Here is a 27,997-nt window from a genome sequence, read left to right as displayed (position 1 = left end):
TAAGTCAGATTGTTATTTTCCTCGGGATATTGTTATTTCTCAAGCAAATCAAGCTTGCCTTTTCTTATTACACACACGTATGTTTACTAGTATTTGGTCGTTGATCTAATTTATTTTGTGTTATATGACTCTTTATTAGAAATAGTAGTTATCCATTATCCTATATTCTACTCTTCAAGACCCATTATGCCTACGGAAGGATTAAATATGAATGTCATAACGTTATAAAATTATAAAATTATTTTAGTGTACATGTTAGATGCTTATCCCCTGACGAACTTGTGAGAAGCTAGAGCTATTGTTTGTGTGTTTTTTTTTTGTTTTTTGTTTTTTTAATTGCATGTGTATTTTTTTCTCTCGGAAAAGTAGCAAAATGTAAACAAAGTGTATTTGATTTCTATACAAGATATATAAGTTAACTGTACTAATTGCAAAAAAGCAACAGAAGCAAAAGATGGTTCAGATAATGGCAAATGAATAACGCACGTTATGGAAACTATATACATATATTTATAACATATAATACTAAAATTAAAAAAGAAGCTTTTGAGCAATAATATATAGGAGCATTTCTAGAGCCTGGTGTTATATAATCAGATACGTGTAAAGTCATTCTTAAGATAGTTCACATATAAGTAAAAAGGAAAACATTCGAGTAAGGTATGATATATACGCATTTTCAGTCTGTTTTTAGTTGCTTCCTACCGATCTAACAATAATATCATTTTTATAACCGGTGAAAATAATGCACCGTTTCGTCGTCCAATCAAATCAGCGAGCGCTTGTTTTGAAAAAGAAAGAAAATAAAAATATATTTTGTAAGTTTAGTGTACTTTTTCATTAATTTATGGAAGTTAAGACTAATTGAATATTATCTTTTATTTGAATTTACCATATGCATTGCCTGTTTGTTGTGCAACCGTTAAAAAACAATGTAAATCACAGAGTCGCGAAAACGCATGGTTTTAAGATTTTGACAGGCTCTTGGGCGTTAATTTATGGGCTATTCCAGAAAATATTCGTACCCCCGCCCATGGAAGGCATTTTCACCCCCAAACTACCCCCGACACTTATTATTGACGCCCACCCTACTCATCTACCAACTAGCACAAACTATTTTAAGTCCTGCACAGTAGTCCTAAGACTCCTATAAATATGACGTCGCTTTGAGATGTTTTTGCTTCTTGGCAAAGCAACGTCATATCAAAATTATCAAAATTGCTCAAAAACCCATAGCATGTTCCGCCAGAAAATCGGGCGGAACGAAAAACAATGAAGACAGCGTGTATTTACATAAGTTTTGACCTATTTATGAACAAAACTAAAAAATAAATACCTTATGTCAAAATAATTAAACTGTCACATCCGAAAAATCATGATTAAATCCTCTCATGTGTTTGAATTCCTTTTTACAGCAGATAAACAAATGGCGGCCATAAAGTGTGCGAAATCTGATTGGCTAATTCAAATGCAAGCGTTTAATTGAGTCAGAACAATCTAACGGAATATTTTTTTAACGAAATAATTGCCCATGCACCGTCAGTGTGTTCGAATATATTTTTCCGTTCAAAAATTTGGAATCAATCTGTAAAGCACCTTGCTTAACCAGTATGGCTGATAGAAAAAAATAGATTGATGTTTATACGAGGAAGTCAAAGTCCGGGCCCGCGAAGCAGGCCCGGGCTTTGGCTTGCCCGACTATACTGGCATGCGAGCAGTTCCCGTACAGAAGCAGTACCCGTATTTTTCATTTAAACGCTTGATTTTTACTTGCATTCATCAAAAATTAATTTCAAATCAAGCAGATACATAAACGAGACAAAATCTAAGTGTCAGTTCGGCAGTACGTATATAAAGTCTCATTTTAAATCACTTTCACCTGTGCGTCGTCAAAACGTGACCTTGTTTTTTCTGGGGGATTCCGTCCTTGCGCGCATGCGCAAAAATACTTACACGTGAGGCTTGTTAAAGGGTTTTCCACTAATACCACCTGTTTACAATAAGTAGGCAATGTGATGAAAACTTGTTTAATTATCAGAATGTTGACCACTATTACTATATATAATAATTTTATGGCTTTGATGCGTAAAATATCATGCATACAAGCATGCTATTGCCTGTAAATGCGTTGGGGTAACGGTACCGGGTAATAGATACCCGCGTTTAGTCTACGCTCTATTTCCTGAATTACATCTATTTATCTTTTAGATAATGGTCTGTTCAACAATTGTAAATGAAAAATAGGTCCGATATAATAAAATTGTATAATTATAATGGGTTAGATTTTATGTACGGGAACTACTTCTCTTCATACAAAATAATTGATAATTTCGGTACCCCATATGAGGCCTCATAACTAAGGGTTATTCTATGTTTAGAACATGATGGAATTTCCATGATTTGTGTGACGAGCTGAATATTGATGTGTAACATTCAAATTTTGGTGAGTGAGCGTAATAAAAAATAATGTTTAAGTAACTACGATTTTTGTACGGGAACTGCTCGCATGCCAGTAGACTACACGTGTATATTTAAAAGAAAATCAAATAAAAAAACAATTAAAAAATATATAGAATTCTATACCTATCAATGAAATTTTCAGTGTCAGTTCTAGTTAGGTGCCGCCATTTACAATGTAACTCAATGATAAAAGGCGGTGTATTCCGATAATGGAACAAATCTCAACTTTTCGGATTAATAATAATCGTCGAGTGTTCCGAGTGAAAACGGAAGCGGGTATATATAATACCGAATGACACCTTTAAAACGGAAAAAATGAAAGGATTTTTTACCGACTTCCCCGTTCATAGGCTCTGCCTAATTTCATATTATTTTATTTTAAATTGATAAGTACATTGTTTGAGAGTTTTTGTGTATGATTGAGCATAAAATTGAAAAAAAAAGAAGATAAGCTTTTGAATAAAGCTTGAAAGGCAAGACAATAGACATTTTTGAATTTTTTATGATGCTATGCGTTTTTGAGCAATAACTATTAGACGTCAGACTTGACCGACATAAAACTATAAAAATGTGTTTGGGATAAAAAGCCTGTAGCTTCTAATTTATTGGACTACCCTGCACAGGTACAGTGTTTGCATCTAGGACTAAGGACTCATGATTTGCACATATTTTTTGCAGATCGCGCATTTTAATGAAGTCAAATTATGCACACCAAGTCGCGCATCTGACAATCTTTTTATCTTCATCTTGAACAAGCTGTTTGAACGCTTCAGCCATGTTTGTTTTTACTCGCTGTAATGACTAAAATACATACTAAATCGCGTGTAGCAGCCGACTTGGTCATCTCGCGTGTGTGTATTGTAGTATTCGTCAATAATTTATTTTTTTATTTCCGTTGTTGAGTGTACCATAGCTGTCAAAAATGCCTAAATGTAAGATAATTGAATTCTTTTCGGTATGTCATATTGTAAGGTAAATGCACATGTATTGTTTTTTTTTTCACTTTTGGGGGAAGGGTGTCAGTGCCCTTTGGAGGGGGAAAAATGCACTACTATAGGAGGGGGAATTTTATTTGTATATTTTTTTATATTGTTTTCTTTGCGATGGAAAAGAGGAGCAACTCTTGCAACACAAGTTTAAAATACGTCTCTTTTTTCTTAATATATACGGATCTAAATTTTAATGCGTCGTATGTTAAACTTGTTGGGACGCCGGGAGTAGCTCCCCTTACCTACCAGAGAACGATTTGTAAACAACCTTGCTTAACAGTAACTCTTACAGGCATTAAATAAAACATTTTTGGGCAGTAAGTTGCAAAAAAATGATATTTATTGCAGGCAAATTCGGGCTGCCATAAAGGGGGAAATTTAGGCTTTGAGGGGGGGAAAAAACATGCTATTTTGAGGGGGGAATGGGGCCGAATTTCGCCGAATATTTTGGTGGAAAAAAACACTGATGCATGTCCCCCACTTTTTTTGTTCAAATCCCCCACATTTTTCAGTTGAGTGGGGGATAGTCCCCCATAATTTTGAAATTCTAGATGCAACACTGAGGTACCCCTTGGACATCCTATGGCAGGTTTTCCTGAAATATACCCTCTCCCCTGGAGACATTTTCATGTAAAAATACCCCCATGGACAATCCTGGAGATTGCCATTTTTTCGGCTATATCCAGGAATAGACCCCTAGTGAATTTTCTCACTTAATTGGGAAGAGGCCTTAGCCTCTTGATAATTTGAATTTGGGAAATTTGAAAAATTATCACTAAAATTGCTAAATAAGAATAAGGAAGTAAAAAGGCAGGTTTAAGTTCAGATTTCTGAAAAAACTGCATGATTTTTAAAGAAAATATCAATTGAGAAGAGGCCTTTTATCGGAGTGACGAGTCTGTTACATAAGCAGGAAAATCACTGACCCCTGGGTCTAAACCAGGAGTATATAAGGTTCATTCCATTTTCTTTAGTGTATTATAAAATTTATATACAAGTTTTGCTTCAGAAATAGGGGTCTAATCCAGGAGATTGCCAATTTTTCAACATGCCCCTGAATGGGTACTCCTTGGACACTGTATCAGTCGGGCATACTTCCTGATCGGGAAACAAGGGGATTTCCCTTCAAGGCTTCCCAATCAGGCAGCAAACGTCAAAATCCTTCCTGATCGGTAGAGGTGTAATGATTCATTGATGCATCGTGATCTGCCCTGTCCTCGATGTATGCATCGTAATGAAATTACAAATTCCAATATATCGCGATGCAATACATATTTCACCTTCGATGTATCGATATAGCGGCAAAGTATCGCAATACACTAACAATATCTTCTAGGAATATAAGGACAAAAGTATTTTTTGAAAGACTGAAGATTGTAGACATTTTAAAAGAAAATGACTCGGTAGGATTTTAGATGTATGATCTTTTCTGAACTTAGGTATGATATTCATATTGAAGTGGGTTGAAAACTGTAATGCACCGGCCATTTTTCTTGAACTATGTAAAAAAGGCCAAAAAAAACAAATTCCCGATTGGGAAGGATTTTGACGTTTGTTGCCTGATCGGGAAGCCTTGAAGGGGAATCCCCTTGTTTCCCGATCAGGAAGTATGCCCGACTGTGTATGGAAGGCAATTTTGCTGAAAAAGACCCCCCTGGACAACCATTTCAAATACATCCCCCTGAACAAGTAGTCAGACTATTCTCTCCCTTACCAGTTCCTCCCATGCCTTTTCTTTCCTTTTTTTGGGAGAGAACTGTCTGCAAATGTGCAGACAGTTCATCCCGGGGACATTAATACTAGTGATTATTTATATAAACATAAAATTGATGATAAATATTGAAGAAGAAATAATATTGGATAAAGTCATAAATTAAATGTTAAAGTAGCTGCGGACAGATTCTAAAGTCTAGCCCATTTGACTTTAGAAAGAAGGGGATTTAGACCAAATAGAGGGATCAACAGCATGTCTATTCATGCACTACAGTGCTTAATTCATGCTCAAAATACTACATGAACACAAAAAGTGCATATAAAGTAAAATCATCAGAACAATCAAATTTTAAATGAATGTTTGCATATCACATGCCATTGCCTTCTTCCTATTGTAAGAGATGGTCTTCGCATGTCTGCTGCCATAAAATCATCTAAGTCTAACTTGTAAATATTTTAGCCATTGTTGACGTCACATGTACTGTTGTAAGAAAATTTTTAGTTATTTACAGCAACTACCAAAAAGTATTTTAAATTTCTTACATGATCAAAAAGTTAGTCACTTTTCTTTTTACAATTAACTTTAATTTTGAGCCTTGCAAATTCTATTAGAATTTGTGAAACAATATATTGTTGTTGTTGGTACCATTCAATATCATATAGACATACCAGTCAACATGTATCAATTTTCCATACAACCTCAAAATTTCAATATTTTGTATTTCTTCCACATATCAGTCATGACCTGTAAAGTACCCAGTGTTTTTTTTTTCACTTTTGGGGGAAGGGGGTCAGTGCCCTTTTGAGGGGGGAAAATGCAATAGGAGGGGGAATTTTATTTGTTTTTTTCTTGATATATATACGGATCTTAAATAATGATGTGTCGCATGTTAAACTTGTTGGGACGCCGGGAGAAGCTCCCCTTACCTACCTGAGAATTTCGCTGAATATATTGGTGAAAAAAAAACACTGGTACCATAGCATATGGATGGTGTTTACACCAACGCCAGATATTACACAGCAACACCGTTGTATAATTAGCTCACCTGAGCATGCTCAGGGTGAGCTTTTAGGATCGATGATTGTCCGTCGTCCGTCCGTTCACATTTTGTTGTTAACACTCTAGCGGTCGCATTTTTGCCTCAATCATCATCAAACTTGGTCAGGATGCTTATCTAGTTGATAGCTCGGATGAGTTCGAACATGGGTCATCTCGGATGAAAAACTAGGTCACAAGAGCTAAAAATAGAAAAACCTTGTTAACACTCTAGAGGTCACATTTTTCCTCAATCATCAAACTTGGTCAGGATGTTTGTCTAGGTGATAGCTTGGATGAGTTCGAACATTGGTCATCTCGGATGAAAAAGTAGGTCCCGGAGCTTAAAATAGAAAAACCTTGTTAACACTCTAGCGGTCACATTTTGCATTAATCATCATCAAACTTTGTCAGGAAGCTTGTCTAGGTGATAGCTGGGATGAGTTCGAACATGGGTCATCTCTGATGAAAAAGTAGGTCACTGGAGCTAAAAATAGAAAAACCTTGTTAACACTCTAGCGGTCACATTTTTGCATCAATCATCATCAAACTTGGTCAGGATGCTTGTCTAGGTGATAGCTTGGATGAGTTCGAACATGGGTCATCTCGGATGAAAAAGTAGGTCACCGGAGCTAAAAATAGAAAAACTTTGTTAACACACTAGCGGTCACATTTTTGCCTCAATCATCATCAAACTTGGTCAGGATGCTTGTCTAGGTGATAGCTTGCATGAGTTCGAACATGGGTCATCTCGGATGAAAAACTAGGTCACAAGAGCTAAAAATAGAAAAACCTTGTTAACACTCTAGCGGTCACAATTTTGCCTCAATCATCATCAAACTTGGTCAGGATGTTTGTCTAGTTGATAGCTTGGATAAGTTCGAACATTGGTCATCTCGGATGAAAAACTAGGTCACAGGAGCTAAAAATAGAAAAATCTTGTTAACACTCTAGTGGCTACTGTTTTGATCCAAATATCCTGTAAATTGGTCTGAAAGTTTGTTTTGATGATTTCTAAGTCAAGTTCGAACATGGGTCATCTTGGATGAAAAACTAGGTCACACCGCCCAAATATTGAAAAACTTTGTTAACATTCTAGTGGTCACATTTTCAACTCAATTATCATCAAACTTGGTCAGGATGCTTGTCTAGGTAATTGCTCGGATGAGTTCGAAATCGCATGTGAAACTAGGTCACCGGAGCTTAAAATAGAAAAATCTTGTTAACACTCTAGTTGCTACTGTTTTTATCCAAGTATCCTGGAAATTGGTCTGAAAGTTTGTTTTGATGATTTCTAGGTCAAGTTTGAATATGGGTCACCTGGGTACAACTAGGTCACACTGCTCAAATATGGACAATCCTTGTTAACACTGTAGTGGTCACATTTTTGACTCACCTGTCATGAGACTTGGTCAGAATGCTTGTCTAGGTAATTGTTTGGATGAGTTTGATGGGTCAGGTGAGCGATCTAGGGCCATCATGGCCCTCTTGTTTAAAATTTATTATCACTTAACAATATCAAATACTCATGACGTTTATATTAAGGGAGTTCATGGCGTCACTTAATGTTGTTTCAAAAAGAGGAGTAATCTAGAACATGAAATTAACAGAGGGATGGGCAAGTCTGATGAATTGTTGCTCCATTACATCACATTTTCAAATCAAAACTCACTAAATTTTAAACTGACCATACAATCAACTTCTAAGGTAAATGTTCAATAAAATTTTCTTAACTTATTTGTTTGTGTGACTGTGTCCATTTGACTCACTGATCAATTTAGCTTAGCAAAGTGTTAAGTACACTGTTTTTTTACTGACAAATGGCTCTCTTGTTTCTATTTAAGACTACATACAAAGTGGATAATGTGAGAGTATGAGTCTTGCACATCTGAAGGAACGGCTGAGCCAGATCTCAAGGAAACGCTCGGAGGATACCTTCACATTTGATATAACAGGTAAGGCTGTTGTTACATTGTATGATTTTGTTGCAATGTATGATATAATGATTTTGTGTAGTTCATGTTTTTATGCCTCTCACAACAAAAGAAAATTTTATATGATTTATATCTTTGGACATGTTTAAAGGGAAAGACAATGTTAGAATAAAAACTTGATTTCAGAAAAAGAATACTATAAATAATAAGTATGCAAATTTTCTGCCGCCAAATAATAATATTAAACGAATGATAACAAAATTTAAATCGCTAAATCACCGATTTCTACAAATCAGTAAGCGCGGCCATGTTTGTGTATTGGCCGTATAAAAACAGGTGCGCGTGATGTCATTTCCCCACATCTTTAGATTCATGATAAATCTAGTTGAATCGTAAGGAAATATTAATGACCAGACAATTTCATTTTCACAGGAGGTGTAGAGGAGATTTTTTATGGTTCAAAATACGTAACAATATCAAAAAAATAAATAAAAAATAAAGAAACGTACGACTAGCCAAAAGTTCTAGCCGTACGTGAGTCACGAACGACTAGCCAGGACGCACTGTACGTATTGTCTAGCCGTACGGCACTTTTCAAAATTATATGGAAGTCGAACGTTATAAAATTGTTGATTTTCATGCTTATCATTTGTTGTTTTATTTGTATGAATTATTAAATCATTTTTGTTAATTTTAAGCACATGGATCGAATAAAAAATGATCGGAGTGGAATAAATAAATAAAAAGAACATTGAATGAAAAAAAAAAAAAAAAACGGTGAAATGCAAAAATAATTATATAATTTTCAAAACAGTAGATAAATATCGAACATAAAAGCACAGTCAATCAATTAATCAGCCTTAATTAAACCTATCCAGGGACTGACAATAGAATTTTAGAATGCCTTTCACGGAACATGCAAACTTTCCTTGATGGACAAACTTCTATACAGTACCGTCGGTAATTGTCGCAATTATCAAGAGCCTAACAACAATCATTTTCAGTGTTTGTTGTTTTTTTTTTCATATAAAAGGTGTCGAAAATTAAACTTAATGAAACAAAAAAGGATTATTATCAAAATTTTGTAAACTATTTCAATTGGTGTAAATGCAAGCAAAGGATTTTTTTTTTTCTCGACATCTTGCGATGACAAAGATCGATATATATAGCGATCAAGGCGATTAATCTCTAAAAAGTTAACATCCAAAGACAATTAATGCTGTTTCTTGGTTAAAATCCTCGCTTAAAGTCATAAAATAACATATGCATTTTCGACTTCCATAAAATTTTGAAAAGTGCCGTACGGCTAGCCAATACAGCGTGTCCTTGCTAGTCGTACGTGACTCACGTACGGCTAAAACTTTTGGCTAGCCGTACGGGCCCGTACGCTAGCCACTTCCATTATAAAAAACCCTACTAAAACGTGTTCTTAATAGTACATATAATTAAATTTTTGCAGTTTGATTCTGACTTTCAAATTTAAAGGTGTGAACATATTTTATAATTGATGTACACATTTCAAAAATATAAGCAACTCTTTTGAAAAGTAAATTGTTAACATGTCTGTCAACGTATGATGCTGCGCATCGTAATCGTAGCCTAATATTAACTGCAGGCAAATCATTTTTTATTGGCTGCTCAAAAGTCTAATTTGCATAATTTATTCACACAATTGCTGGTTTTTACTACTTATGTCTAATACTGCGCATTGTCCATTTTAATTGTTCCTAATTTGCACCAAATGCTCCTGTCACACTGTGTACTGACGATTTTTATTGCTCCTTGTATGCCTCTGTGCCGACAGACCTTTTGATCATGCACAATGTTGCCCTGATTGGTTAATCACCCTTGTCAAATATTCTAATGACGAAATAGACATCTATTTTTTTACGCTTCATCAGTGAACTGAATGACCTTAGGGGGATTAGGTTCCACACCTGTCAAATTATACTGTAGTAAATTACAGCACGTCATAAAATAGCAACACATTTTTTTCAGTTACCAATAATCATTTTAAATATTAAGTAGATTTATGATTTTTTTGTTTTATTGGATTAAATTTACGGTAGTAGAAATGCGTATCTGTCGGGGAAAGGAATTTGGTAAGTAGATATATATTGGATTTAGTTGATATTTTACCTGAAAAAAAGATACATGACCGGCGATGTACCCTATTTGGACAGCTTGCCTAGCGAAAATTAAGTACAAAATAAAAGGATATATCGTCAATTTGAAGAAGTTTCTCAGAGTACCCAAATTAAATTTATGGTTTATCTTTGAAAATTAAGCAGTCATTGCTTAAATCATGTGGTGGGATCATCAGCAAGCTTGAATATCGGAGAAATAATAATTAATGTCGCGGCGTCTTCAATTAATTAATTAAAGCAATTCAGTTCCATATGATGTTTTCATAAATAATATATAATGTACGCAATAAAATTAATAAGTTCTTCATCAAGATATATTTCAGTTGTACCAGCGTGTACACCTATACCGGAAGTGGGTATTACACGTCACAATCTCGGTCTCGTCTGTCTCGCGAGAATGACAGAACGCCAAAATGGCGGCGCCCATGAACTTATTTCTCAAGTAAAAAATAGTGTCTTAAAACACGAATTCCTCTCTTATAGGGTTGATGTCAATAGGAAAACTGTCATGGTTCCTCTTTTTAAATGATGATTATTTATATTAGACAGACATCAATCCATCCATTCCTATTCCTTTAACATCTTCCCTTTAGAGTCTCACCATCCTTTTATATCTAGAGTTTCATTATGACATAGATTTGATTGTTAAATGGCATTTAAATATAATGTAATTATTCATATATTTATATTTTCAAGATTATGTTTTGTTTTGTAATTTTTAATTTCTTCGTAAACACTAAATTGTATCGTTTTCTGTTGAAGTCATAGATTGGTTAATTTTATTATTTAATCCATGTGTTTTAAAGGTTAGTAAACTAAGTTTGCTATGTCAATTGATGGGTAGTAGTCACATCATCTGATATGTTCTGAAAATATGGGTTTTTTGTTTGTTTGTGTTTTTTTACTTCTTTTTTTTTTACATGGTAAAAAAATATTGAATACAAACTGTCAACAGTCTTTGTAACAAATTTATATTTATACACTATTACTGTAATTACATGTAGTACTATCACGTTCCTGTCATTATAGATTTGCAACAGTTGTTTATTTACTATATAGATAATATAAATGCTATAATTGTCCAATGAAATTTGATGTTACAAAAAATAAAAAATTTAGTATTATAATTGTGTTGATGTATATTTGATGAAATTATTTCAGAATGTAAGAATCTGAAGCAACCAGAGGAGTGGCTTGAGTATATACAACATGTTAGAGACAATGTGGGGTTTCCAAATGATCTTACACAGCACAAAGTGCTCTCAGAACTCTATGACAAGGCTTTTCAGGTAGATACATATTCAAGTATAAATGTACCTATATTTTGATGAAAACCTTAGAGCTGGAATGAAATAAGTGGTTATTCATATAAATCATTTAACTTCAAAACTATTAAATTTAACTATTATATTTTTCATCAAACACCAGCCAATGTCATTTTTTTCCAAAGAAATTTTAATGTTTAACTTGTGAAATGTTTATTTCAACAAAATCTACTTTTATTTTTTTTCTTATGACAGAATTAATTCAATATGCCAGGCTTTCCTCATTACTGGTCAGTAAGTCAAGTATTAAGTAAAAGAAAATACACAATGGATGTTTGTATGGAGTAAATGACACATCACTGTCATAAGCTCAAAGGTCAGAGTCACGGTGATATAAAATCATTCTGCTTGTAGAATTTCAAACAGCTATTGAAATTTGTACATGTATATTTTTTCTAGGAGATGAGTTCCTCAAATCATAAGAGTAATGAAACATATGCTCAGCTGTTTGTTAACTATGCCAGGCTCAAAAGGTAAATTATGTGTTGTTTTTTTTCCTTTCTTTTGTGTTGTTGTAGTTTCATTCTGAAGTTTGCTAAATAGCTATTGTCTTTGTTTGTACTTTTTCTTTACAAATGGGGACTTGAGTTGAACCAGCTTCCTCACATGAAAGAATTCAAAGTCCATGTTATGATTTCGAACCCACAGCGTTGAAAGGCATGTGGTTTGAAGTCAACGACCTTAACGACCCGACCACTGACGCCCCTTTTCGGTATTTAATTCAACCAGTCATATAAAGACTTATATATGCAAGGGGTTAAAACTAAATTAAAATTTGTAATAAGTATGCCCTCTGATAGTCAAATTGATTTAAATACAGAAGTTAATTTGACGTTAAATGGAAAAAGCTATTAAAATAGCCCTAAAGAATATCTTTCAAAGTGGCTCTCCAGTCACCTATTTTAAGGTGTTTTTTTTTCCATTCTAGTGTTTGCATCAAAGTCTTATGCACATTTTGTTATTGATATTAAGAATTTGTGAGCAGATTTCGCAAACCCACAGAAACTGAACAGAAAATGAGATGTCTGTTATTTTATATTTTCAGTACGTATATACCAGAAGATGCTATAATGCTGTTTAATCAAGCTAGAGCTATTGTGAGAAAGTTTGCAATGGTTCATATAGCCTCAGCACAATTTGAACTAGAGAGAGGTAAGTTTCTATTATTCTAAGGCCCAAAAATAAGGAGTGGTTTACATTACATAACCATCACTATTGTTTCCTGTCAGTTTTAACTTTTTTACATGAAAATATTTGCTTAATCTAATAAGTCTATGGGAAAGTAATGAATTAAAAGTTGACTCTATTCAATACTTGTGTATAACAAACAAATAATATATTGTGCATTTTTAGCTCACCTGTCACAAAGTGACAGGGTGAGCTTTTGTGATCGCTTTTCGTCCGGCGTCCGTCCGTCGTCCGTCTGTCGTCCGTCCGTAAACTTTTGCTTTAAATGACATCTCCTCATAAACCACTGAGCCAATTTCATCCAAACTTCACAGGAATGTTCCTTTGGTGGTCACCTTTAAAAATTGTTCAAAGAATTTAATTCCATGCAGAACTCTGGTTGCCATGGCAACCGAAAGAAAAATCTTTAAATATCTTCTTTTAAACAACCCTAAGAGCTAGAGCTTAGATATTTGGCATGAAACATATTCTAGTGAGTGTCTACCAAGTTTGTTCAAATAAAAGCCCTTGGGTCAAAATTGGCCCCGCCCCAGGGGGTCATTGATTTTCCCTATATGCATATAGTAAAAACTTAAAAAATCTTCTTTTAAAGAACCATAAGAGCTAGAGCTTAGATATTTGGCATGAAACATCTTCTAGTGAATGTCTACCAAGTTTGTTCAAATAAAAGCCCTGGGATCAAAATTGACCCCGCCCCAGGGGGTCATAGATTTTCCCTATATGCATATAGTAAAAACTTAAAAATCTTCTTTTAAAGAACCCAATGAGCTAGAACTTAGATGTTTAGCATGAAACATCTTCTTATGGGTGTCTACCAAGTCTGTTCAAATAAACAAATAAAAGCCCTTGGGTAAAAATTGGCCCGGGGTGGGGGGGCCTATATACAGGTGAGCGACCTCAGGGCCATCATGGCCCTCTTGTTTTAATGGACCCATCAAAATGTTCCATTAAAGCATAAATATAGTTGTGTGTTTGTTCATACATTATTTGTTAGACTGATATCTTAGTCAAGGTATTAGATGTGTTTTTACATACTTTGGCATCTTCCATTCTGTGGGGTTTTAGGTAAATTGATCTGAAGCTGAATTTATTTCCTTCATATTAATGCCTTGATGTTAGCTGTGTTAAGCCTCAACAGGGAGCATCTGTCTGTGTTAACAATATTCTTGTTTGACCAAAAAAAATTGGTCAAACAAAATTTTAAGATCTTTAACTTTACAATTAATTCTGTTTATTGTATTATTCTGTTGATAGCATAAACACAATTGTGAAATGCTATTTGAATGTTAAATTGGAGCTTTGCTGTTTCTTTAACCACATAATCCTCTTATTTTTCATGTCAAAATCTGCTTTAGACAAAAAAAAGAAGTAAAATTTATTTCAAATAAAATAGAATTTGTTACCTTTGAAAAATTCTTTCTATTGACAGGGAGTTTTCTGTGATTTTATAATATATTTTTTTAGAGATTACATACATGTATTTATTGATATTACTTTCACAGATAACCCAGGCAAAGCAAAGAAGATTTTGGAAAAAGCATTATTGTTTGAAACAAAACCGAAGGAAGACATAGAAATTGCACTGAAGAAGTTGAAAGAAGGCGCAAAAGAAATTTACGTTTCACCACCACGTAGAAAACATGATGATACAGGTATATACACACAAGCATGAACTGGTCTATTAACTCAATTTTGTAAATTTTGTGTCTTCCTATCAGCTTATATATCTTGTGGAAATGTCGGTGAGCGTGATGCATTCTGCAAAAATTTACTGTTGATATTGACCAATATGCTTTTTAACACCCACTTTCTAAATTTTCTTAACACTGTATATGACTGCGTCTGTAAAGTCAATTATCTAGTCAGTGCATGTATACATATATCTGATTCCAAGTGAAGTAGTGTATACTACATACTGCCAAAGTTAAAGTTGAGCTTATATAGGGTAACTGTTTTAAAATAGGGTAATGAAATGTCATATCTGGGTCACCTTAGATAAATTCTTTAAAAAAAAGATATTAAATGCCTAAATGAAAATAAGTGATCTTTAATATACCAAAATAAAATAAATTCCTTAACCTCAATTTCCACCCCTCTTAGACCTTAATATATGCTGGATAAAGTGTGATGTTTTATTTCATTTTTTTTATATATAAAAAATCTCCACAATTCATGAATTATGTATTGTGGTTAAAAATTTTTTCATAATTCTTTGTCAACATTTTCAGAACATCTATCAAGGAAAGGTTCCTCTGGAAGTGAGTCATCTGAAGAGTTACGTCCCATGTCACAACTGACTGACAACATCTCAGCCAACCTGTCAGCTAACTTGTCATTCAGGTAACATGTCATAGCTAACTCATTCAGGTAACATGTCATAGCTAACTTAATCAGGTAACATGTTGTAGCTAACTTGTCATTCAGGTAACATGTTGTAGCTAACTTGTCATTCAGGTAACATTTTATAGCTAACTCATTCAGGTAACATGTCATAGCTAACTTGTCATTCAGGTAACATTTTATAGCTAACTCATTCAGGTAACATGTCATAGCTAACTTGTCATTCAGGTAACATGTCATAGCTAACTCATTCAGGTTACATAACATGTCATAGCTAACTTGTCATTAAGGTAAAATGTCATAGCTAACTTGTCATTCAGAATGTCATAGCTAACTTGTTCAGGTTACATAACATGTCATAGCTAACTTGTCATTCAGGTAACATGTCATAGCTAACTTGTCATCCAGGTAACATGTCATAGCTAACTTGTCATTCAGGTAACATGTCATAGCCAACTTAATCAGGTAACATGTAACCGCTAACTCATTCAGGTTACATAACATGTCATAGCTAACTTGTCATTAAGGTAAAATGTCATGGCTAACTTGTCAGTAAGGTAAAATGTCATAGCTAAGTCATTCAGATAACATGTCATAGCTGTAACATGTCATAGGTAACTTGTCATTCAGGTAACATGTCATAGCTAACTTGTCATTCAGGTAACATGTCAAAGCTAACTCATTCAGGTAAAATGTCAAAGCCAACTTATTCAGGTAAAATGTCATAGCTAACTTGTCATTCAGGTAACATGTCATAGCTAACTTGTCAATTAGGTAAAATGTCATAGCTGAGTCATTCAGATAGCATGTCATAGCTTAGTCATTCAGATCGCATGTCATAGCTAGCTTGTCAGTAAGGTAAAATGTCATAGCTAAGTCATTTAGATAACATGTCATAGCTAACTTGTCATTCAGGTAAAATGTCATAGCTAAGTCATTCAGGTAAAATGTCATAGCTAACTTGTCATTCAGGTAACATGTCATAGCTAACTTGTCATTCAGGTAACATGTCATAGCTAACTCATTCAGGTAACATGTCATAGCTAACTTGTCATTCAGGTAAAATGTCATAGCTAACTTGTCATTCAGGTAAAATGTCATAGCTAACTTATTCAGGTAACATGTCATAGCTAACTTGTCATTCAGGTAACATGTCATAGCTAACTCATTCAGGTAACATGTCATAGCTAACTTGTCATTTAGGTAACATGTCATAGCTAACTTGTCATTCAGGTAACATGTCATGGCTAACTCATTCAGGTAACATGTCATTGCTAACTCATTTAGGTAACATGTCATAGCTAACTCATTTAGGTAACATGTCAAAGCTAACTTGTCATTTAGGTAACATGTCATAGCTAACTCATTCAGGTAACATGTCATAGCTAACTTGTCATTTAGGTAACATGTCATAGCTAACTTGTCATTCAGGTAACATGTCATGGCTAACTCATTCAGGTAACATGTCATTGCTAACTCATTTAGGTAACGTGTCATAGCTAACTCATTCAGGTAACATGTCATAGCTAACTTGTCATTTTAGGTAACATGTCATAGCTAACTGTCATTCAGGTAACATGTCATGGCTAACTCATTCAGGTAACATGTCATTGCTAACTCATTCAGGTAACATGTCATAGCTAACTCATTTAGGTAACATGTCATAGCTAATTTGTCATTTAGGTAACATGTCAAAGCTAACTTGTCATTCAAGTAACATGTCATAGCTAACTTGTCATTCAGGTAACATGTCATTGCTAACTTGTCATTCAGGTAACATGTCATTGCTAACTCAATCAGGTAACATGTCATAGCTAACTTGTCATTCAGGTAACATGTCACAGCTAACTCATTCAGGTAACATGTCATAGCTAACTCATTTAGGTAACATGTCATAGCTAATTTGTCATTCAGGTTACTTGTTGTAGGTAACTCATTCAGGTAACATGTCCAAGCTAACTCATTCAGGTAGTATGTCAAAGCTTACTTGTCAAAATAGTTGACGACCCCATCATTTTAGATGAGTGGGTAACAAATGACCCCCAAAATATTCTGGCTAGCTGTAACACTGGGTAACTAGTCATTCAGGCAACATGTCATACCTAAATTCATCCAAATAAATTTCATAGCTTATTTTTTCGGGCATCGTTAATATTGTTTGATATCTGTTGAAAGTGAATGAAAATGTTAATGTATTTTATAATGATTATTTCTAGTGTTCCTCCTGCAAGGAGTCATTCACAACCAAAAGTAGAGTTAGAGCCACCTCTTCCATTGAAAGTGGAAACTTCTGTCAAGAAAGGCATGACAAGATATTCTCGTAGTACACCTCTTCTCAACAGTGAAAAAAGGTATTTTAAATTTGTATTTATGCTGCTATGGTACAATTTATGTCAAACATGACTTGTCACTTAAACTTACATAATTATCCTCAACAAGAAGCTATAATGAAGCTATAATGAAAATGACCAAGTGAATGCAAAAAAAATACTAACTACAGATCAGCATTGCAGGTTTTTATCTAGACTTACCTAGGCCTGCAGGACTAGTGCCTATTAAATGTTTCTCGCCCTTAGCCAGTAAATTGTACCCACATGATTTTAGATTTTGTAAATTTACCTTTATTTTCTGGGTTTTATTCGATAATGCTATGATGTAAACCTTACAGCTAATTAAAATGAAATTATAAAAAAAAGGAAAATTATTTTCTCATGCTATTTCTGACAGATCACTGAAAATATTGCATATATTCCAGGACATTTTTTCCCTCTAACCATGTTATATGTTTATTTGTTCTCCCTTTCAGGCGTAATATAAACATTGGGCTTCCAGCTCGCGTTAAAAAAATCAATTTACCTTTTGAACCAATGTTGGATGAAGAAGAAGAAATGAATACAATGGACTGTTTTAAACCCTTAGACAATACAAAGGGAGGTAAATTGAATAAGTGTTTGATGTATATGTTGAGTTAATTGTTGATTCACGGTAAAAATGACTGTGAAATGTCTTGTCTAGTAAAACTTGATCTAGAAATCCTTTCATCAATTGGTAATTTGAATCTTAAAGAAAATAATTTCTCATAAAACAAGAGCTGTTGGTGCCTGGAAATTACAAAAGGTCAACAGGCAGTCATGCTACTAAGTATTATTGTACACAGAGGATCAGACTCAAAGTCTTTGTGAGTTCTTATTCCAAAAACGAACATGATATTATAATAATACAAGAGTTCTGTCAATGTTGAATAATAAGTTCAGGTCATAGTATACATGCTACCAATGTTTGTTCTATTATTACGTAAGGTGTGTTTTTTGCATTTGAAGTATTGGAAACTGGTTTGACTAACAAATTTTGCTTTATGCAAAAGGTGTGTGAAGTTATTACTTAACGGAAGTAATCAAGCTAAGCAACCAACGATAAAGCAAGATGATATATTATAATATGAGCCGCGCCATGACAAAACCAACATAATGGGTTTGCGACCAGCATGGATTCAGACCAGCCTGCGCATCCGCGCAGTCTGATCAGGCTCCATGCTGTTCGCTATCAGTTTTTCTACTTGTTATAGGGTTTGTAAGCGAACAGCATGAATCCTGATCAGACTGTGCGGATGCGCAGGCTGGTCTGGATCCATGCTGGTCGCAAACCCATTATGTTGGTTTTGTCATGGCACGGCTCATATATGTTACCTGTATGTTTCAGTGTCATTTAGTTCTCACGCCCATACATCTGGTTATCTCTCCATGACTGCAGACTCAACTATACCTATGGATACAAAACCACCAGAAGTGCCTGTAAGTATACTCTTAACAAATATTATGTACATGAATACTTCTGTTAAAATCTAATGTTAAACAATTCACTTGTAAAACCTGATATGATATGAAAAGTTTTGAGCAGTGTTAAGTTAAAAGAATCTATCACTGTTATCACTGTTTGATTTTACTATGCTAAAACACCTGGATATACAATCAAAATATGTAAAATGTTTTGCTAGGTGTCAAGCTGAATCTAATGATTTGTTTTCCATGTTTCAAGTTTTATAGTTGTCTTCAATTTATACAGTTTGTTGTGGGCTTTTTCTTTGTAGAAAATAGAAGTAGTAGAGCAGAATATGGTTGAGCCACCGAGGGATACGCTACCTAAACCTGTGATTACTCCAAGACTGGATGTCCAGGAAACACCAAACAATAAATGCCTGCCACCTGTCTCAACACCGATGGTAAACTGCTTTTATGAGAATGTTATCACTTACTATATGCTAATGTAGATGTTTGGTAATTTTCTATTAGACCAGTATATTTGTATATAATCAGTTCTATGAAAACAAACGCTTTTCTGTAGCTTTCGCCATTTAAACTTCTTCAGAAAAAATTGACATTTATGTACTTTTTTTTTTTTTTTTTTTTTTTTTACCAGTATATTTGAGCACAGAATATGAGGGGTATTTTTTGTTACTATCTAATCACATGTATGATTGTGTTGGAAAAATTGTACCTGTTTTTATGCCTATGTCTGCATTATGTAGTATTACACAGGGAGGACCTGATGTTAATAAAAAATTTAAAGGAAAAATAATATCTCCAGCACTGTTTGTTTTTATAGCCCAATATGAAGATGATAACAATAAATGATGTACAGTATGCTGTCCTTGGTGTGATGGGGAAAGGAGGATCCAGTAAAGTAAGTTTTTAAGTTATGATTGTAATGCTAGTTTTACAATTGTTTGTCTATAAACAAGATTTCTGCGATTTGCTAGGAGCTAACCCATGCTTCTTATTAGGGAGCATTTATCAATTTTAATAATGGGTAAAAAATACATTGTGGTGCATTTTTGACCTAAAAACATACAAGTTGTTTATGTATGAATGAATAGCTTGATATTTAACCTATTCCAACTGGCTTGCAAAAAAAATTCTCTTAAACAGCTTATTGTACTTGAAGTAGATTTGCATTGACTGTTGATGCACATCATATGTAAACCTTTTAAACAGCCATATTTATTAGAACGTGAAATAATATTGATTATAATTTTGTGGTTATTTAATGTTTGTTTTGTTTGTAGGTGTACCAGGTATTTGACAACAATCACAAGATAAAGGCAGTGAAATGTGTGGATCTAAACAACACAAATGACAGTATTGTAGAGGGGTATAAGAATGAAATTAAATTGTTAAAGAGACTACAGTACTGCGACCAGGTTATAAAGATGTATGACAGGTAAAATAGCCATGTTTGGTTTTAAATTAATATCAACATGTTTTAGTTTGGGAGGAACAATTTGGAAGTTCAGTATGTTGAGTGTTATGTCCATGGACCTTTACTTCGAATTCAATTAATTTCGTGGGCATAGCATTTTGTGGTTTTGTCACAAAGGACATTTGTAGGTTCCTAAACTCAGGGATTTTTTTATTTTTGCAAACAAGCAAAATACAAATGATGTAATGCAAAATAATCATTCAGTTTGTCTGAAATTATGTTTGATCTTAAAGATATGGCAGTAATCATCCACAAAAATTTAGTGCCCACCAAATGATAATGATTTTGCAGTAGTTTGTAATTTCAAGGTAATTTCAAATCCTTGATGACACATGAACTTTTATTTTTACAGTTTGCTTAAGAGACATTTTGTCCAATATGCTATTCATCTTATACTACTGAACTGGATGATTTAATATGAAGAAGGTAGCCTATAGTATATATATATACTAAAGGCAGAAAGTAAAAAAAAAACAGCAGTGAAAGTTGAGAAACATTTTTAGAGTAGCTGCCTATACATCTACCTGGAATAGTGACACCAACAAAAAAAAATATATAAGTTCATCAAAAACTCGAATATATTTATTACAATTTTGACGTGTTAAGATATAAATAATGACTCAATTAAAATACATGTATATTTCAGTGAATATAAACAGGATGAGAATCAGCTATATGTGTTGATGGAATGTGGTAATGAGGACCTTGCCTCTTTCTTCAGAAGTCAGACAAAGACAAGGCGACAACTATCAGATAACCTGATATGTTTCTACTGGGAGATGATGCTAGAAGCTGTACAAGCCCTTCATAAAGAGGGTATGGTTTACCATTTTAAAAGTTTTGTATCAGAATAGTTGAAAGTGCCACGTTTATAAATAATGTATGACAGATAAATAAAAATGTTTAAGGCATTTAGAAATTAATCAATGTAATGAAATCGTGATATCAGTTAAAAAAATAAGGAATTTGTGAAATTTTTACATTGATCATTTAAAGAAGTATATTCCGCTTTAATTTCCCCACAACACCAGTCTAATTATAGCTCTGTCTATAATGAAATGCACATACATGATATTTACATTTACACTGTCAATTTCAAACAGCCTGTACAGTGCTGTTTTCATGATTTACCATTAGAAAAACAAAATATCCTTATACTATTAGCAAGAACCATCAACACAAACATGATTTTCATGCAATTTTTACTAAGAGCTACTTCCACTGCCTGTCAAGCTTTTTCAGTTTTCTTCTGTTTATGAACTGGTTGTAACTTTATCATTTGTAGGTCAATGTTCAAGTTCAAAAATATTGAGTTTCTATGTCAAATTTCAGGAAACAAACTGCATTTCATACATATTATAACTGATCAATGAAACACGTATCAGGTTGTATTTATGGATATGTGGGGCTTTAAGTCTGTGAGTTTGTCTTCATGATAATTCAGTGTATAATTGGTTAACTTGTGTCGAATACTGTCAAAAAGCTGTGGGCAATTTCTATGCAGTTTTATCTGGATTGTGTGAAACAGTTTAGAAATGTATTGCATGTATTGCTTCTCTCAGTAACTGAATAAAATTTTTATTGCACAGAACTCTTTGGACACTTCTAAAACAGGATGCCCTTTTGTATTTTACAACATTTTTTTTTACTTCATAAGAATCAAAGATTCCTCTATTTGGTGACTGTATTATAGAAAGACTCTTTTTATAATACAATGTCTTTAAGCGATAAGCTAAAATTGCATGAAGACAGGTTTTTAATGAATTTATGATATTTTATTTCCCTGAATGTACATTCTAAATTATTTGGTTTATGTCATCTGTTTAATTCCTATAGTCTTGTTACATTACAAGTTTCTGTTTTTCTCTGCAGGTATAATACACTCAGATTTAAAGCCGGCAAATTTTTTGCTGGTTGGTGGCAACCTGAAGTTGATAGATTTTGGTATAGCCAAGGCTCTCCAGCAAGACAAAACAAGTGTGATCCTTGAAACCCCTGTAGGTACCCTCAACTACATGAGTCCTGAGGCCATCATGGACAGCTGTGGGGATTCACAGGGGGAAGGGAAAAAGAAATATAAGGTGTTGTTTTTCTATATAATTGTAAAAATTTTGTAACTACATGCCAAGAAAATTATATAAAACATTCAATCAGCCAAAATAACAGCAGAATCAGGCCCACTTCTGAAATAGATTATATCTCTGTGTTGAGATAAAAAAAATTGATTCTCCTGTAGTTTTGTAAACAAGTTTAGTTTTATATATTTCAATTTTGTGAAATATTGCACAAGCAAACACCAAAATGTCTTCTCTCACCATTTAAGCTGGAAGTTATCATATCAGTTTCAAAATTAAAAAAAAACAACAACAAAACCAAAAAAAAAAAAAAAAATGAAACAAAACAAAAACAAGTGAATAAAAAAAAAACAAGAAAAAAAAAATTCTTTTAATAATGATAAGAATTGTTTACATTGAAAAATATTATATTGTGATAGGCTGATATAACTTGATTTAATGTTCATTACAGATTGGTGTGAAGAGTGATGTGTGGTCACTAGGCTGTATACTATATAACATGGTATATGGTAGAACGCCCTTTCAGAATCTGAAGCATGATCTGTTTAAGTTACAGGCTATAATAAACCCTGACTTTCCTATAGAATTTCCAGATATTCCTAATAAACATCTCATAGATGTGATGAAGGTAACTATATCTTTTCTTCTTACACTTCCAACATTCAATATGTAAATATACATAACATATATTGGGTTGTCTTGACAATGTCATGCCACGGACATAAGCTTGCTATAGAGAATTCCAACTTTTGATTTCTAATTCTTGCACAATCCACAAAGTTTTATATATATATATATACATGTAGTTAATATAATCTATTTATTATCTTACATTTAAATGTACATGTAGCTGGTACAATAGACTCCTTAGCTCATTTTGTTCATTAACTTCCTTAAATGTGACTTGCTGAAATTCATCACATATGATTATGTTTACCTTTGAATATCTATAATAAATTATCAAGTAAAAAAAATAAATTTTTAACCTTTATTTCATCAATAATTTAAGATATGGGTTAGTTGTTTGGACAAGAAGAAAAAAATATAACACTCATGCTTTGTTCTTGTGATTTTGTTTTTTCACATCTGATCTCCTCTAATATGTTATATGTTGTATAGTATATCAATGTGTGTAACATCTAGTTGTGATGTTTTATTTCAGAGATGTCTAAACAGAGATCCGAAAGCAAGACCATCTATTGATGAATTACTGAACCACCCTTACCTTAAAGCCAATAAACAAGGTACTAGTAAGTTAACTTTACCTGTAAATTTATCTGTTAACTTAACTCTCTTTTGTTATTACCACTTGTATAATTGTAAATTAACCTCTATAAGCTGAAGTATATGTTAATGAATTATATTGGGGCTAGTGTTAATTTTGAATGGTTTCTTCATACTGATGTTTCAATGCCAGTAAGGAATATTAAAAACTCACTAATATTAGGAAACTATAGGTCAAAGTTAAAGAATTTGGGTGGTTTTACCTTGGTACCCACATATGCATGAAATGATGAAGAGAGGAAGCATATGTTATTCCTCTTCAAATGAAGTTGGAAAATTGCTTTTTGCTTCATAGCAGCGTATATGAAGAACTAGTGACCACAATATAAGATTTACATGACCTTTGTAGAAATTTTATTTTGTGTTTTAGGAAAGGAAGAGACAACCCCTCCACAAAGTGAGAAATTGATTGACAAGAAGATGGAAGCTTTTATAAGTTCCCTAGCCGACCAGTTTGCCCTCTCCCCAGGGGGTATCAGGAATCTCTTTCATAAAACTATAGTCTCAGATCAGGTACTTATATGTGATAATGTTAAACATGTATTAACAATGACATATTAATTTCTCTATAAACAAAGACCATGATTCTAGATTAAAACAGTATTTTTTTGTGTCGCCTCTACGGAGTAGTGGCGACATATAGGGATCACTTCTCCGTCGTCTGTCTGTCCGTCCGTTCGTCACAAAACTTGTCCGGACTACTCCTCATAAACTACTGGTGCAATTTCATCCAAACTTTACAGGAATGATCAGTACCAAGTCTAGTTGTGCATATTGTCAGCATTTTCCGGTTCAATGATTTTTGTCAGAGTTATGGCCCTTTAATAATTTTTATTTTTAAAGTTTGTCCAGACTACTTCTCTTATATCACTAATGCAATTTCAATGATTTCAATGCTCAAGTCCTTGCGCATATTGCACGGGTTTTCCGGTTGAATGATTTTTGGCCGAGTTATGGCCCTTTGTTAAAAAGGTGTTTTTTTCTGTGTGTTGCCAGATACACAAAAGCTTGTCCGGACTACTCCTCATAAACTACTAGTGCAATTTCATCCAAACTTTACAGGAATGATCAGTACCAAGTCTAGTTGTGCATATTGTCAGCATTTTCCGGTTCAATGATTTTTGTCAGAGTTATGGCCCTTTAATAATTTTTATTTTTAAAGTTTGTCCGGACTACTTCTCTTATACCACTAATGCAATTTCAATGAAACTTTACAGGATTGATCTGTAGCTCAAGTCCTTGCGCATATTGCACGGGTTTTCCGGTTGAATGATTTCTGGCTGAGTTATGGCCCTTTGATAAAAAGGTGTTTTTTTCTGTGTGTTGCCAGATACACAAAAGCTTGTCCAGACTACTCCTCAAAAACTACTGGTGCAATTTTATTCAAACTTTACAGGAATGATCAGTACCAAATCTAGTTGTGCACTGTCCATCTGTCACAAAACTTGTCCCAACATGAAATTGGCCATCATGAGGCGACACATGTGATTACTGATCGCTCTTGTTTAATTCAGAAATGAATTTCCAAAGAAATTACCCCAGTTGAGTTTCATATCCATATTTCAGTTTACTGTAAAGAGAGTTAAGTATTTGATCTAAATTATAATAACTAGGTAATGATGTTATTAGTAAATTTCCTTTTTACAGAAGTCACCCAATGCCATGCCATCACAAAAGAGTCACCAAGGCAATGTAAGTATTTACCAATCAGTTTTAATTAAGTCAATCTTTGGTAAACTTGCAGTCACAACAAGTTGCAGTTTGGTTTGTGTCCATTTAAACATCTGTCTGTGCATCTTGTTCTTGTAAGGAACAAAACTGTGTTGAGATGAAGGTCACACTTGAAGTTGCCAATGTCAAAAATATGTTTTAAGTATTGACCATTACTCTTTCATTGGAGGCAATTTTTTTAAAGATTTTTAGGGAAAATACTCAACATTTTGCAATGTCATACTGTGACTTATAAACCTGTATGTTTCTGAAATGTCAACAGACACAAGTACATAACCATGCCATGGATTGTTGCAAACATTTTTGTCCATTTTTGTTTGGCTATCTGATGTTTATTATGAAAAAGCAGCTAGAAAAGGGTTAAGTACTAAGTATGATAGTAAAGAATCCTCACAAACTAAATCAAATGATGTTTTGCAACTGTCAAACAAGTCTCTTAACTTCACACACACATAAAAATAAAAACTTCATTCTTGTTATTATGATTTTCATTCTGAATTTTTCAGGGAGGACAAATGCATCATTTTAATAAACCTGCCAAACCAGTACCAGAAGCTCAAGTAAAACATCTTCGGACACCACTATCTAGTTTAAATCTTATTGACACTCAGTCATCTGGACAGGATGCTGTAAGCAGACAAAGGAAAGCATCTGGTACATGACCAAGATATCCCACTCCAGGATAACAACAAAATATGCCTAGAAAGCGATAGATATTCCTGCATATCTGGATGATTTTATATATCGTAGGAAATCTGATTCTGTGGACAGAAAGAGAGAAATGCATTTAATTGATAATATATGATTAGAAATCAGATTTGTGTTGAGAGGTTTTTAAAAAAAAATCTTGTGATATTCTGCTTATGTCTTTGCGTGTTAAGGTAGATTTACATTTAGTTTGACTAATCAAACAATTGGGAGAGCTATTGTACTCATGTCAGCATCAGTGCCACATTTCAGTTGGGTTTTTGGGTGTAATTGGTATTCCTAAATCACTAAAAGAAATGAGTTGAAACTTCACACTCTTATTTGAGATCAAAATAGGAGGCCTCTGTCCAAGGTCCACAACATTCTGACAGAAATTTGGCCCTTTTTGAACATAGAAAATTCTCCATTATCCAGATTCTTGTTCAACTATCAAGCACCGAGGATAGTCAACATGCTGTCCGGCCGACAGCTCTAGTTTAAGCTTACAAAGTGGTTGATATAAACTTAAGAGTTTTTATTAATATTATGCAATATTGCAAGATAATTTAACCTTCTTCACATGCAAGGTTTAGATACAAATATATAATTCCTGTGTTCATTAACTTTATTGACATTGTAGCTAAGCTTGTTTTTATGATACATGGTTGCTTAGCACAACGATTATTTCCATATCAAACACAAATCTTGCTAATACAAATTAATGGCCCTAAAAATTACATGTTTTCTCTGGATTTGATATTAAATCTTCCTTCTAGATTGTATGAGTTTCTATTACTATAGTAGGTCAGATTTTCATGTTCCCATGTCAGATGCAATATCTATAATCAATTAAGGAAGAATTATATATGACATACTCTGTATGTGAACCTGGTATTCCATTTAACCAAATATATGATAGTTGACTATCTTAAAACTAATGAAAAGGTATAAGGAAGGCACTGTTTTAGTAAAAATTATGTAGATTTTCCGGTGACATTTTCATATACAGTATTTTGAAATATTACATCCCTACAAAATGTACTATTTGAAATGTTGCAAATCTTTTGAGTTGTTGCATTCTAATATTGCTTTAAAAACAAATAAATGCACAAAACACATGAATTAGAGATGATCTTGAACTACATTGTATGAGAATGTAATATTTGGGGGCTATGTTTACCTTTGAGTGACACTTTTATTTTGTTTTTGTTGTATTTTTGTGTAGACATTTATTTTTTTTTTTGTATTTTTGTGTAGACATTATTGGTGTGATGTTTCTATCTGTTACTCTATCTACCTGCTTACATCTTTGTATAGTTCATCTTCTCTATGTTGTCTTTCCTTCTTTATTCTTCTTCATCTTAAATCCATCAAGTTTTATTACCGTTCACATATTTACTTACATTAGCAATTAATGTATAATAAGCATACCTGCCATAACACATTTAAAGGCCCATTATGCCTCAGAAATGTTTTTATTTTTATTTCTCAAAAAAATTTTTTAATTGTTACTCACTGGACAATTACCTGAACCATCTTTTTCATCTGTTGCTTTTCGGCAATAAGTACAATTTTAGTGAATAAGTATTTTGTTAACATTTTTCTATTTTAATGACGATATATTTCACATTTATCACTACTTTTTTCAGGTAACGAACCTCCATTATATAAACATTATAAAATTCATGTTTGCCCTTTTAAAAGATATACAAATTTATTTTTTTCTGAGGCATAATGTGCCTTTTATTTTGGCAAGTTTAGACTTCATCTTTACTTAATATGTTAACATTATTTTAGATTTTTAATAAAAAAGGGCAAATAACTTGTTTTGT

The 27,997-nt window shown here is 33.4% G+C and overlaps 1 protein-coding gene across 2 annotated transcripts; it reads left to right on the top strand.

Moving 5' to 3' along the window:
* The first annotated feature begins 739 nt into the window (after window positions 1–739).
* LOC132748453 (dual specificity protein kinase TTK-like) lies at window positions 740–27,651 on the top strand. Of its 2 annotated transcripts, none has more exons than XM_060738072.1 (20): window positions 740–818; window positions 8,043–8,153; window positions 11,441–11,568; window positions 12,004–12,077; window positions 12,650–12,756; window positions 14,295–14,444; window positions 15,021–15,132; window positions 17,349–17,483; window positions 17,939–18,066; window positions 18,832–18,923; window positions 19,220–19,351; window positions 19,735–19,812; window positions 20,195–20,349; window positions 21,035–21,204; window positions 22,261–22,469; window positions 22,915–23,091; window positions 23,626–23,707; window positions 24,118–24,260; window positions 25,395–25,439; window positions 25,985–27,651. In XM_060738072.1, exons 2-20 carry the CDS (start codon window positions 8,072–8,074, stop codon window positions 26,138–26,140), a joined length of 2,355 nt encoding a protein of 784 aa, XP_060594055.1. In that variant the 5' UTR covers window positions 740–818; window positions 8,043–8,071; the 3' UTR covers window positions 26,141–27,651. The 2 variants fall into 2 exon arrangements, with proteins under 2 accessions (XP_060594055.1, XP_060594053.1); XM_060738070.1 differs by having other exon boundaries at window positions 23,626–23,713.
* Window positions 27,652–27,997: the final 346 nt, after the last annotated feature.

This window comes from Ruditapes philippinarum, unplaced genomic scaffold, assembly GCF_026571515.1.
Source record: "Ruditapes philippinarum isolate M1 unplaced genomic scaffold, ASM2657151v2 ctg1209_1_1_1_1, whole genome shotgun sequence".
Lineage (NCBI taxonomy): Eukaryota > Metazoa > Mollusca > Bivalvia > Venerida > Veneridae > Ruditapes > Ruditapes philippinarum.
This window is presented reverse-complemented; position numbering and strand designations above follow the sequence as displayed.

Coding starts and splice junctions, on each gene's coding strand:
- LOC132748453 (XM_060738070.1), top strand. CDS start 8,072: ATGAGTCTTGCACATCTGAAGGAACGGCTGAGCCAGATCTCAAGGAAA. Junction 20,350..21,034: donor GTTATAAAGATGTATGACAG/GTAAAATAGCCA, acceptor TGTATATTTCAG/TGAATATAAACAGGATGAGA. Junction 21,205..22,260: donor ACAAGCCCTTCATAAAGAGG/GTATGGTTTACC, acceptor TTTTCTCTGCAG/GTATAATACACTCAGATTTA.